Source organism: Ictalurus furcatus, chromosome 6 (genome assembly GCF_023375685.1).
Source record: "Ictalurus furcatus strain D&B chromosome 6, Billie_1.0, whole genome shotgun sequence".
NCBI lineage: Eukaryota > Metazoa > Chordata > Actinopteri > Siluriformes > Ictaluridae > Ictalurus > Ictalurus furcatus.
Genome location: NC_071260.1, coordinates 23,846,558 through 23,859,745, shown reverse-complemented (window position 1 = coordinate 23,859,745; position 13,188 = coordinate 23,846,558). Strand labels below are relative to the sequence as shown.

Here is a 13,188-nt window from a genome sequence, read left to right as displayed (position 1 = left end):
GATCAAATATTAAACAATAATGAACAGTCTGAACAGGCTAGAAACAGTCATAATGCTGAGAGACTTGTACCTTCTCCAGAGGTGACGATGCCAACAAAGTGAAGTTTTCTTCAGGGGTAATCAGCTTCAGTCCCAACCTGTAGAAAAACCCATCACACACATTACTCCAGATTGATTGAACTGCTGTCTTCGAGTACCACAGACAGCCTGGGAGCGCTGTTCTCTGGGATATGATTAAAGTTATGTGCTAAATATCAGCAATGTTAGATGTGTAAAAGTAGGGCAAATAGTGAATTGCAGTGCTGTGACCCTTCAAGAACTAAATGCAACAACCTTTTCAACACTCAATACCCTTCACATTGAAAACCTCATATGAATGCCATCTGTAAGGTCATTATTGTCACTTGTTTATCTGAACAGTCCAACCCCTTCAACTCTCAGATTTTCATACATTTATTCATTCTAATGCCTATTATTCAGCAACTACAGTAAAAACAATAGTAAAGATATGCAGTTATGAGCATGAGGAATGTAAGTCTGGAATTTAAGTGGTTAACTCTAAGATACGACCTGGTAATAGTACACAAATGAACAAACAACTGGAAGAATTGAAAATGAAGCTGCTACTGTAATGGCTAAAGGTGAGTGAATGAGTAACTTACAATCCCACATTCTTGTCTGAGACGGGCTCCACCCACAGTGTGGCCAGCAGATAGACATAGTAAGAGGAAAACTGAGAAAAAGACAGATACCAGTATATATACAAAGTTCACAATCCATTCAGAAAATCAGTCATGTCTCCTATCTCTGATGCTTTGGAAAACAATATTCAAACCCAAAACATCTGATTGAGTACCTTGCGTTTTCAAGAACTGCTATGAGAGGAGAATAGTATATGGATTTAGTATATGTATCAATAGTATATGGATTTAGAGCATTAAAAAGAATTTCAATGCAATGCAGAGGACATAACAGAAGACACGAAGAAGAAAAAAAAAAGCATTTTAATTGCCTGAATACCCAAGCTCAGAAACACCAGTGGAACTGAAAAACTGGGTAACCACTCAAAAGGAACAGAGAGATTAAAGCATGAGACAGACAGACTGTCTAAACCTACTTTACATGGAGCAACTAGAAGAGGAAGAGAAATGATGAAGTGATGAACAGAAGACTTAATTATGGGGATAGCATATTACATGGGCAGAATTATGTTTACACAACTGACCAATAAAAAGAAAAATGCAGACTAGCGTGCACACTCAAAATGAGAATGAGCGCAAAGTTTGTGTCAGCAGAATAAGTCACCCATCATTCATGATTAAGGACTGAGAAAAACAAATAATTTTCAAAGATGTGTGCATGTAATGATCAAGGACATTCAGTATGGTTAGAGAGGAGAGCAGACCTTCACTTTTGACAATTTTGGAATTATACTGAATTGTGGACAATTACACACTGTACATGTCTATAAAATACAGCGCAAAAGTCTAAGACTTAGGCTTTTTATACAAGTTTAGTCTTGCTTATTTTATACCTAATACATTAGTGTGTCATTAGAAAACAATTAGATTTCCGAACATGTAGCATTCATTCATTCACTGATTCTTTCACTTTCTTATTTGTTAGTTACAGAAAATGTTTTATTTTATTAAGTAAAGGAAACTTGAAACAACCTACCAGCCAATTTGAAATCATCTGTTACAGAATTATAAATTAGATCTGCCTACAACTTTGCACCATACTATATGTTTAGTCCTATATATACATAATTATATACAGTGCACTACTGTGAAAAAGTATTTGACTTGTTCTGTTGTGTATATCTCATACAGTTTCAGAAATTAAAACAAAATCTAAGATAAAACAAAGGCAACCTGCGTAAACACAAAATGCAGTTTTTAAATGATAATGTTAATTATTGAAACAAAAAAGTTATCCAATACCAACTGGGCCTGTGTGAAAATATATTTGCCCCGTTACGCCCTCGCCGGCAAATGGCACTGTGGCGCGGCTGTAGAGAGCACGCGTGCACGAGACTGAACTGTTGCAGATGGACACGCACCTTTGTTTTGGTTTTGGTTCTCCTCCTGTTTAAGCATTGGTTGATGTTCGAGGGTGTGCCTTGATTTACCCCAGCTGTCTGTGTTTTAGTTTGATTGTGTTAGCTATTTAAGCCATCGTGTTACGTTGTACTTCGTGCAGTATTGTTCGAACATCTGAATGTAATGGTGAATACGTTACGCATGCTAAGCGGTCTTATCTTCGTGTCCTGCTCTCGTTCTATGCCTCGACTTTAGTTCCATGTTTAGCCTCGTTAATCTTGTCCAGTGTAGACCGCGTGTCCTGTGTTTTGATTGCTGTTTTGAAAATAAAGACGTTGATCTGCACCTGCTTCTGCCTATGCTCCTGTGTCGTAACACCGCCATAATTACTTATTCCCCAAATCTATGAAACTGCATTCATAATGGGGTTCAACTAGACAAGACACAACCAGGCCTGATTACTGCAAACCCTGTTCAATCAAATCAACACTTAAAGTTAAAAGGTCTTACTCAGTAACACTCTATGCCAAAGTTGAAAGAAATTCCAGAAATGATGAGGAAGAAGGTGATTGAAATACATCAATCTGGGAAGGGTTACAAACTATTTCAAAGGCTCTGGGACTCCAAAGCACCACAGTGAGGGCTATTATCTCCAAATGGAAAAAACTCGGCACAGTAGTGAACCTTCCCAGAAGTGGCGGCTAAATCCACCTCTGAATGACAAAAAAAAAAAAAATTAAAGTTTTATAGTGGCCTAGTCAAAATCCTGACTTGAACCAATTGAGATGCTGTGGCAGGACCTTAACTGGGCAGTTCATGCTCAAAAACCCTCCAATGTGGCTGAACTAAAACAGTTCTGAAAAGAAGAGTGGGCCAAATTCCATGACAGTGCTGTGAAAGACTGATCTCCATTTGTCGTACGCGTTTGGTTGCAGTTATTGCTGCTAAAGGTGTTTAAGTTTAAGGGGGCAATTTTCACATAGGTGGTAGGTGTTGGATAGCATTTTTTTTGCATCAATAAAATAATAATAATAGCAATAATAATAATAAAAACTATATTATGTGTTTTCTCAGGTTGCCTTTGTTTTATGTTTTATTTAGTTTGAAGATCTAAAACTATTTAGTATGAGATATACACAAAAACCAGAAGAAATCAGGATGGGGGGATACTTTTTTTTACAGCACTGTATATACAGTTCCCACTAAAAGTATTGGATCAGCAATTCTTTTGTTTTTGCTATACATTGAAGACATTTGGTTTTGGGATTAACAAATGAATATGAGAAGATAGATCAGAATCTCAGATTTCATTTCCTGATATTTATATCTAGATGTGTTAAACAACTTAGAACATGGCACCTTTGGTGTCAGACCACCCAACTTTTTGGTGAGCAAAAGAATAGGAACAAATAGTCTTCTACTCAGATAATTATTTACAGTACAGCAAATAACACTTAATACTTGGTTGGATATCCCTGTAAAGTCATCTTTTGATCTCAAACCCAAATGTCTTCAGTGTATAGCAAAAACAAAAGAATTTACCTTGCTGTTCCAGTACTTTCAGAGGAGACTGTTTGCATAGTCATTTATTAATTACCAAAAGGTCAATGTAAAACAAGTGAGTTTTCATCTAAAGATATTAAAATTAAATTGAACAGCCTGGAAAAGCAGAAATACAGAATATGCAGTTTGAATATTCACAGGCAAGCCATGTTTTAGCTACAACATTCACACGGAAAGAAAAGCATGATTACTTGCTTAATAATACATCAAGGATGTTTAAATCACCTAAAAGGGTCAATTCAAGAACAAAACCCTGAGCCAAGTACATAAATATAAATGATTCTGCTGATGGCCAAACTAAAATATACTTACAAACTTCTTAGATGGAATGGTACCCTGAATAAAAAAAACAATCGCGATGTGAACTTAACTTGAATTCAAACATATGAAGGACCACAGATGAACAACCTTAAACAAAGCAACAGCAAATATACTGACCTGTGCATGAACAAGGGCATCATTGAAGAGAATGAACCAGTTGACTGAGAATCTCCCAGCGTTCTGCAGGGTCAAGCCTTTATTGCTACTCTCACACACCAGCCGCCGAGACGGCTTCCGCAAAGACTCCTTTAAGGAAGGTGAGTACACACACACAGTGAGAGACAAATGACAGCATGTGAGTGCATCAACATTTTATGTTAAAAAGTACTTACAGTTGTGTGCATAAGTTATCATACCAATAGGACAAGACCCATAGGAAAACCACAAAGACATGTAATTTATACCAACAATGCATGTAATGTTAGTTATGTTGGTTTTACAGATGTTGAGATATGAGTCCAAATATTTACATTATTTTAGCGTTTCCATTTCTCATTTTTTTAACCCATGCTTTGCCTGTATAACTGCTTCCAAACCTCTGTTTGCTATCCCATTCTTCCTGACTGGTTTTCCTGACTTGTTTCCTGCTTTGCTGCAGAATACACCCACATTTATTTTTTTTTTATTTATTAGCACAATAATAAAAAAAAGTAAAATAAAGTGTTAGCTCAGTGGTTAGGACATTGGACTTCTGATCGGAAGGTCATGAGTTCAAATCCCAGCACTGCCAAGCTGCAACTGCTGGGCCCTTGAGCAAGGCCCTGAACCCTCAACTGGTCAGTTGTATAAAAAATGAAATAGTTGCCCTGGATAAGGGTGTCTACCAAATGCCAAACATGTAATGTAAACGTAAATAAAGGTTTATTTTTTTAGTTCTTCCTGAAACCCCTGAAGAGATGCAAAGTGTTGCACTCAACTGTATATGAACTGTATATATCTCTTACTTGTCTATTTGAGTATGACTAATATATGTTAAATCTGAAATAGTTTTGAAACTTACTGAGCTCTTTCCTGAAAAGTTCTTCCAGAAAGTGTAAGTGCTCTCCGCCTGTTTCCTCTGTTTGCTTAGAAGTTGAGCCAAGACCTCATATTGCAAGCAGCTATCTTGAATCATTTGATATTCAACAGAGCTCTGAAATAAAAAGGTGACTTCAGTACACGAGTCACTATAACAGCTTCTAGAAAAGTTATTTTAGTACTCACCACATCAAAGCAAGTAGCCAGCTTCAGGAGAAGACTGCTGTAGTCATGCAAGTGCTGCAGCGGCATGTAAAACAGGTTTATTAGCAAATCACTTAGCGAGACGTTCTTCTCTTTGAGGTCTAACAGAGTTACTATCAGATCCAGCCTTTTCCCCAAACATTCTCTGAAAGGAGAAACAAAGGCATTAATTCAGGTATTTCTAGAGTAATGAATGAAGAGTTAAGATAACACGAAACATACTGCGAGGGCTTCACCAGTGATTGGAATCCTCCCATGACAAGGAAGTTTCCTACGGGACTGCTATACCTGTGAATTGTGGTGGAGACAACATACACAATTCATGATCATTCAAACTAAATTATACCACAGCACAGTTGAATGCTCGAATCTGATTGGTCAGAAGGTGTGCATTATTTTCGTATTACAGCACAGCACAGCACATAAAGTATTTCTGACTATAACGTGAATGATAAATTAAATAAGTTAAAATAAGTTAAAATTAATGCGCTTGTTCTAATATGTTATTGTTTCTATAGGAACAGCTCATATACAGGGACTTGTAAGGCAGATGTGCCACATAATCTAAGACTAATAATAAATAGAGTTAAAAAATGTGTTGTTCTTCAGCTAAGTAAAACCTATAATCATGACGTAGTGACAGTTTTGTTAGGAGACATTTGTCATAGAGGTCATAGATTACCTCTATGTATTGTCATTGCAAAAAAATTTTTTTTTTACTTGGTTTAACTACAACGGCCATGTTTGTGTCATGGTAAAATGGAGGAGAAAAAAAAAAACGGGTGTTTTTGCAATGCCAATACATAGAGGTAAATTAAAAATGGTCAAGCAACCAACTTTGCAATTATTGGACCACTTGAGATGGAATGACCCATTTATTTAAGATCTGTTGAAGGAGTCTCGATTGTAAGTGCTTTGTAACAGTCAAACACACACATTATCATGTGTTATTACTTACATAACACACATATAACTAGTAAAGCCAAAGATACATACATACTATATATGTATGTATTTTGCATTGTACTTTTGTATTGTATAACAATGCTTACTTTTTATAGGTGTCTAGGAAAAGGTCTGTATTTTTCAAAATGGCCAGAGTTTTTACATTTCTCCTATGCTGTAGGAAGTTAGTGAGAGAGGTGGCGTGCTGTCCTATCAGACGGCACAAATGACTGTATTTTCCTGCCATAGTCTTGAACAGCTGCATGGAGGTCCGCCCCAAACACGAGCTCACGCTGTCTAGAAAGGGTCAGAAATAAATAAATAAATAAATAAACTTATATATATATATATATATATACATACACACACACACATATTTCGTGCTAATTTGTACATAAACTCTTCAAAACAAAAATTATATTGTAACATTTAACACAAATCTGTTATGTAAATTAGGTAACAATTCAGAAAATTTATATTTATAGATATTAAGGAGGGATTAAAAGCCCATACCAATTTTGCTACTCAAATATGACTTATGTTACAATAAATGGTGACATGACTTGTTGCCAAAAACTGCTGCATTCCTATCGTGCATTGAAGTCTTCAGTTTACCACACCCAAACCAAACTCTCTTTATTAGATTTGCAACACACCCCGGGCCAGTAGGGGATGCAGTATCTGGTTCTTCACCCTGCTGAGCATGCAGTAGAACTTTCTCTCTGCTGATGCCAACTCATGCAGAGTGGCGATGAAACCCATGACATTCCGATCAGCCAGAGCCACACAGTTTGGTCCTCCAGCAAAAATGCTGCTCACATAGCCAAGCTGGAGATTACATAAATGCACACACACATACACGAACAAAATCAAACACACATGCCATATTATATGAATTCAACTCCAACAATTATGCTAGTACAGCATTTATTGTGCAGCTATAAATTCTATAAGTTTTAACAGCCTTGATTATATTACTGTTCATAGTAACTCGCATTAGAAGTGGCATTGTGAAAACACTGTAATCTCTGTGTACACTAACATTCATGAAGAAGGGCAGTAGAGTTGGTGTCTGTGTATACGTTGCAGTAGGAGAGTCCTCCCGTGCCTGCACCTGCTCACCACTGTAATACAATATGGGCTGTAAGCAGTCTCCATCAGCAAGCAGCACGGTGTGTGTCTGCCCTGCCGCGACATCCCACACACGAATACCATCAGACATCTACAACAATTCAGGAGACAAGATAGTAGTGAGTACACTGAACATTGAACTATTACACACATATATATGATAGTTATTTCAATGTTAAATATAGAGGTGATGAGATTAATACCTTTACGTGCTGTGGCACAGTGCTAGGAGAGTTCATGTGACCCAACTGACCTAATTTATTGCAACCCCAAGAATAAACCTGAAAAAGCACAGCAAATAGAATTAAACAACAATCAGGAATGATGTATGAGATCATTACATTATAATAAGCATCAGAATGACAATGTATCACAACTGGACACTCCACTCTGCAGTTACCTGACACTGAGCTGTCAAGGCCAAAGAATGACATGATCCAGCAACAATCTTGATAACTTCCTTGTTGTTTAAACTCTTAATACATAGAGGCTGTAACCTGAGGATCATGTAGGAAAATACTTGTTTTCATGCCAACATTAAAATGACTGCTACTGACAAATGATATATGGATATAACAATAGATATAATAATAAAATAATATCTGTCTATACCTGGGCAAGGTGTCTCCATGACCTAGTTGACCTTCTTGACCTCTGCCCCAAGTCCACACCTCTGTATGGAGAGACGGAAGGAAAATTTCCTTCTCTGAGATGTGTTTGCTTTTTGAGTTGACTGCTCCGGCTTTGGCAAGATTGCACCGAAGCGATACTGTTGGAGAAACTGCAGGGTAGAGAGTACAAAGTGGCATTTTCAAACAACTCTTTTATCTATCTACACTAATCATGTAATTAATGAGTACTTATAGACCTAATCAATGCCATTCATGGTTTATTTTACAAGTAAAAACAAAGAGTCTTAACATACCTGGTGACAGTAAGCCAGGTAATGATCTTCTACGACTATATCCATCTGTATCGTTAAACCTAATGTCTGTCAGGCTGGCACTTTTCTTAGCTTCCAGTGACTTATGTGGACAGTGGTTACTATCTGTCGAGAAGCTGTCATCAGTGACCTCCTCACAGTTATTATATGTTAAAGGGTCACTAGGAATGACCGTGTCTTCAGATGAGTCGTCACAGACAGAATCTGTGACGGAGTCGTGTAACGTCATCAGTGCAATATCATCGGAAAGTGTGGATTTAAAATCGTCGCTCGTGGTAAGTGGTGCCAATGAAGGAAATGTAGGTTTGTTGTTTTGGTCCAGTCTATAAGAGTCTTTGAGTGATGTCTGACGGCTTGGAGGACATGAACCCTTCCTGGAGACTGCCTCAAACTGCTCTGACTGAGACTGCCCAGAGAGCCTCTTGAGGTAGTCTTTCAGAGCCTGTTCATCAGGGTAAAGAGAGCTTTTGGTTCTTGTACGGCATTGCTGTGGACTTTCTGAGCTGTCAGTCATAGTCTCAGGGGCTGGATCATTGTGATCTTCTTCCTTCTCACCTGCTGTATCATCACTGTGAGATTCATCCAGCGCACTCTGACTGGGGCAGAAATCTACAGGTGACACAACAGAACTCTGGGGGTCATGTGCTGAGGTCTCCATCTCTGACGTCAAGGATGGAGATGCCTGCTTTGATTTTTGACATTGCTTTGCATCGGATAGTTCCACCCCTAGTGGGCAGTAATGGTTGTCAGAAATAATAACATGGTCATCCTTGTCAATCAAAGTGTAAATAGGCTGCTTGCACTGGCCACATTTGTCCTGGGATTGCTGAGAGGACACTGGAAGGGGTAGTAAGCGAACCAAAGCCAAGCTGTGGAATTCACCGCAGGCAATCTGGAGCACATGTCTCCCTGATAGATGCTCTACTTTCTGTGCCTTCCACACAGGGAACACAGTAGTCACCAGGCCCAACTGGCAGCCACTACCCCAGGCCCACACCTCATGCTTCCTTGACAAAACTAATGTGTGCTGTGCCCCACAGGCCACATCCTGGATCTGGACCAGTTCAGGAGGGACAATTTCATCATCCACAATGTTGACAGGGGTAGGATTATGGACAACACTAAAACCAAAGATACCACACTGACCATGGGAGTTCACGCCCCACATGTGCACCATCCCTTCCTCTGTTACGGCACCGCAGTGAAAACTACCCGCAGATACACGGACCACACAGTGTCCAGTTAAAGAGCTTTCCAGCACAGGTTCTACTGTCTGGGACTTCAAGTCTCGCTTCCATGGAAGCTCTCCAAAGCTGTAGACAAGGCCATCTGGACAAGAGGACGTTTAACAGGTCAGCCTTAAAAACACCACCTTCTTTTTAAAATGGAAATGAAATGCATGAACTCACTTAATAACTCTCAAAATTGAGTAAACTTAAATCTTAATAAATATGACTGGTATGTACCGTTTGTCAATAGAACTCCATGGCTGATCCCCAGTGCAGCCTGAAGAACAGGCTGTGGAAGGAAAACCCTCGCTGGTTTAACAGTGCATGAGTAGCCCTGCCACCTGTGGGACACACCCCTGTTATGTGAGCCTTCCTCTTCTTCAGAACTACTGAAACATTAATAAAGAAATGCAGAGACTTTTTTAGGTTATCCATAAAATGGTTTCATCTGAAGTGCAGAATCTCCAAACTTTCATCAGCTACATATACCACAACTTACCTGAATTAGGCTCAGTCAAATACTGGAAGGTATGCTCTATGCACACACATTGTCTGTTTTATTAGGTAAACCTTCCATATACAGTAGGTCCACTTTGTATTTCTACAATTGTTGACTGTAGCCCATTTGTTGCTATGTACAATGCCAACTCCACTTTACCCTGTCCCTCAATGAAAAGGGACCACAATAGTACTATGAGTGACCAAGTATTATTCGGGTGATGGACCATTCTCATGGTCTTAGTGTGTGGTGCAGGTATGAGTATATCATGCTCAGCAGTGCTACTGGGATTTCTTAAAACTTGGTGACACTTCTGGCCAGACAAACAGTCCTCCATCCAAAAATCTCCAGCCAACTACATCCACATGGTAGACCTTCTAATGAAGTAGCCAGTAACTACACTACTGTACTATATGCACCTGTTTCAGTGCAGCACACACTACCATCCACCCACCCATCCGTCCATCCATCCATCCATTCATCATTCATTCATCTTCAGTAACCACGTTATCTTGTCAGAGTTGCAGTTAATCCATAGCCTATTGCAGGAACACTGGGCATGAGGCAGAAACACACCATGCATGGGATGCCAGTCCATCACTGGGCTCCATGCACTCACACATTTAAAGGATCAATCGTTTCACCGTCAGTTTCACTGCTGTGCTGAGAAAGTGGTGCACCACCAAATAATATCCGGTCATTGGTGGTCCTGTGTAAGTCTGACAAATTGTGCATAGAAACAAAACAGATGGGCTACTGTCATGAATGCCTTGAATAAGTAGCATGTACATACTGAACTATTCCTCAACGTACTTCCAGTAAAAACTGCCTTTAGTCAGTTCCCTTTCTATTACTCATGACATCCATACTGTTTAATGAAATCTGAGTGCAAAAAAGGCCTCTGGTATTTCTATGTGAAAAGGTCAATGCATTAAGTTTGTATTTATTACCAACCTAAACTATACACGGATAAAACAGACATTTGTGACTAAAGGGTTGCACCTTACACAATGTTATGGTACTGAACAATTTAGAAAAGCCAAAAGAATATGTTTAAAAATGCCACAGATTGTCATATACTATGTCATATGTGTGTATACACACACACACACACACACACACATATATATATATATATATATATATATATATATATATATATATATATATATATATATATATATATGACACACACACATACACACAGTAGTGTGCAAAATTCTTAGGCACATACAAAAAAATGCTGTAGAGCAAAGATGCCTTAAAAATAAGGAAATTAAATGTTTCTATATTTAAAATGAATACTATAAAGAGCAATAAACAGTAATAAATGGTAATAAATAATAAATAAATAATAAATTAAACAAAGTCATTTATTACTTTTGACTAAAAGTCATACTAAAAGTATTAAAAAGGTATAAAACTAAAATTAACTAAAAGTTACTTTTGTCGCACTTGCTTCTTATTTTTGCAGCAAAACCCATCAGCCTTCATTATGATTTTTTGGGGAGGTCTGAAAAGTAGTCTCTTACATAATATGCTGCTTTCTTTACTGGCATACAAAATTCTTCTGTAACATTTAATTTTGTGCAGGAAAACCGGTGTTAGGAAATCTAAAATGTTTTTACTTACTCAAAAATGTAGATAAAATAAAAATCTATAACACAGTTTGTAGTTTTGCAGACTTTTGCACAGTACTGTATATACAGCCTTAACAGTAACTTTTACCTCTTCTGGCCCTCCATCAGTGTTTTCACTCCACTGGCATCCTCCTCACACACTTCTGGCCTTCATCACTTCATGAATATGCCTGATGTGATAAAAACAAGTTAGCTGCCTGTTTCTTATCACTAAATGTTTGTTTACCGTCGTTACAATAAATAGTAGTGCGAGTAATGACATAAGAAAACAAATATAATAAAAATAACAATGTAACCCAGATCCTGCTCTGTTTCTCAGGGTGTAACATTTCAGCAACTGACTTAATCTTTTCCTCCGAGAACAAAAAGTAAGTCATTCACGTCAACTAAGTTTCTTTCAATACTTACACAACTTCCTAACACCATCGCTATTCCGCCCGCTCCTTTGGGAATACTTTTTTAAATAGGTTATATTCCGCATCTGAGTATCTTTGTTTTTTTTTTGTTTTTTTCAATTTTCAGAAGTGTCAGAAGCGTACAAGTCAAACTTAACACAAACTTCTAGGATTAGGCTTTGACAGCGCCACAGTTGTTTAGAGACCAAGCCGGAGATATTACTACATAGTACCGCACTAAACAGTACGTACAAATGTCACACCCCTTATGCTAACTGCAGCATACTATTTAAACACACTATTTAGTATTGTAGTATGCTGTTTGACTGCAGCTACGGAAAGCGCCGAGGGACAAAAGAGTGCAGCGTCGCCTAGCGCGTTTAACTAATTGACTGTAATTATTGTTGTTTCGTTAGATATTATGTATTAAATTTTGGTTATTAAACGTATATATCTATTATATAAAATCTCTCTCTCTAACCCCCCCCCCACCCCAACCCCCGTGAGGGATTCTATTCAGGTGGTTGAATAATTTTGAAACTGGAGAAATTATGATAAGTTGCATTTTCAGTTGAATTTGGGGAAACCACTTGAAGCATTCGTTGTGTTGAAATATTTCTATTGCTTTTGTTTGATTTGTTCATTGCAAACAGCTGAAAGTCTGTAAATTTTGACAATAAACCTGATTTGCAATGGCGATTGAATAATTTTGATTGCAACTGTATGTGTTAGAATATGTTAGAATATGTTATTACTTCTCTATAGACAATACAATAGTGAAGTGCTTAATTATGAGCAGAGTTTCAAACTTGCTTAGCATAAGAGGTGGGTACATATACAAATTGCAGAAAGTCTATGTTTATAATAAAACACTTATTTGGCATAATGTAATAAGTCATGGCAGTTATTATTATTATTATTATTATTATTGTTGTTGTTGTTGTTGTTGTTTTGTTGTTGTTGTTTTTGTTATTATTATTATTATTATTATTATTATTATTATCATACAGTTACAGAGATTCCTGGAATCACTAGAATGTGAGAGTATGTTTGTCATGGTCCAGTAAACTCCAAAGCCCAGTGCTGAAATCTGCTGTTGTGACATTCTCACTGGTTATGGCCACAACATTCTCCATTACAGCACACTGCTTGTGAACCTCACAAAATAATAATACTGATATGAACCGTGTGAAATTAAAGTTGTACCACTGGGGATGGGGCTTTTACACAACCTTGTATAAGAATGAACTGAGTCACAC

The 13,188-nt window shown here is 37.8% G+C and overlaps 1 protein-coding gene across 3 annotated transcripts in view; it reads right to left on the bottom strand.

The window, feature by feature from the left end:
• als2a (alsin Rho guanine nucleotide exchange factor ALS2 a) overlaps positions 1–12,245 on the bottom strand; it is a 29,959-nt gene extending 17,714 nt beyond the window's left edge. The window contains exons 1-17 of one of the 3 annotated variants that reach the window (XM_053627214.1): positions 11,943–12,245; positions 11,623–11,704; positions 9,633–9,781; positions 8,149–9,495; positions 7,836–8,004; positions 7,624–7,720; positions 7,427–7,504; positions 7,135–7,314; positions 6,749–6,920; positions 6,200–6,389; positions 5,370–5,435; positions 5,130–5,292; positions 4,927–5,058; positions 4,044–4,172; positions 3,918–3,941; positions 663–733; positions 71–137 (exon numbers count right to left, since the gene is read on the bottom strand). In XM_053627214.1, the coding sequence (XP_053483189.1) occupies positions 71–137; positions 663–733; positions 3,918–3,941; positions 4,044–4,172; positions 4,927–5,058; positions 5,130–5,292; positions 5,370–5,435; positions 6,200–6,389; positions 6,749–6,920; positions 7,135–7,314; positions 7,427–7,504; positions 7,624–7,720; positions 7,836–8,004; positions 8,149–9,495; positions 9,633–9,781; positions 11,623–11,639 (3,051 nt within the window). In that variant the 5' untranslated portion in view covers positions 11,640–11,704; positions 11,943–12,245. Of the gene's footprint in view, positions 1–70; positions 138–662; positions 734–3,917; positions 3,942–4,043; positions 4,173–4,926; positions 5,059–5,129; positions 5,293–5,369; positions 5,436–6,199; positions 6,390–6,748; positions 6,921–7,134; positions 7,315–7,426; positions 7,505–7,623; positions 7,721–7,835; positions 8,005–8,148; positions 9,496–9,632; positions 9,785–11,622; positions 11,705–11,942 lie in introns of all 3 variants that reach the window. The other 2 variants (XM_053627213.1, XM_053627215.1) reach the window with 2 other exon arrangements.
• Positions 12,246–13,188: the final 943 nt, after the last annotated feature.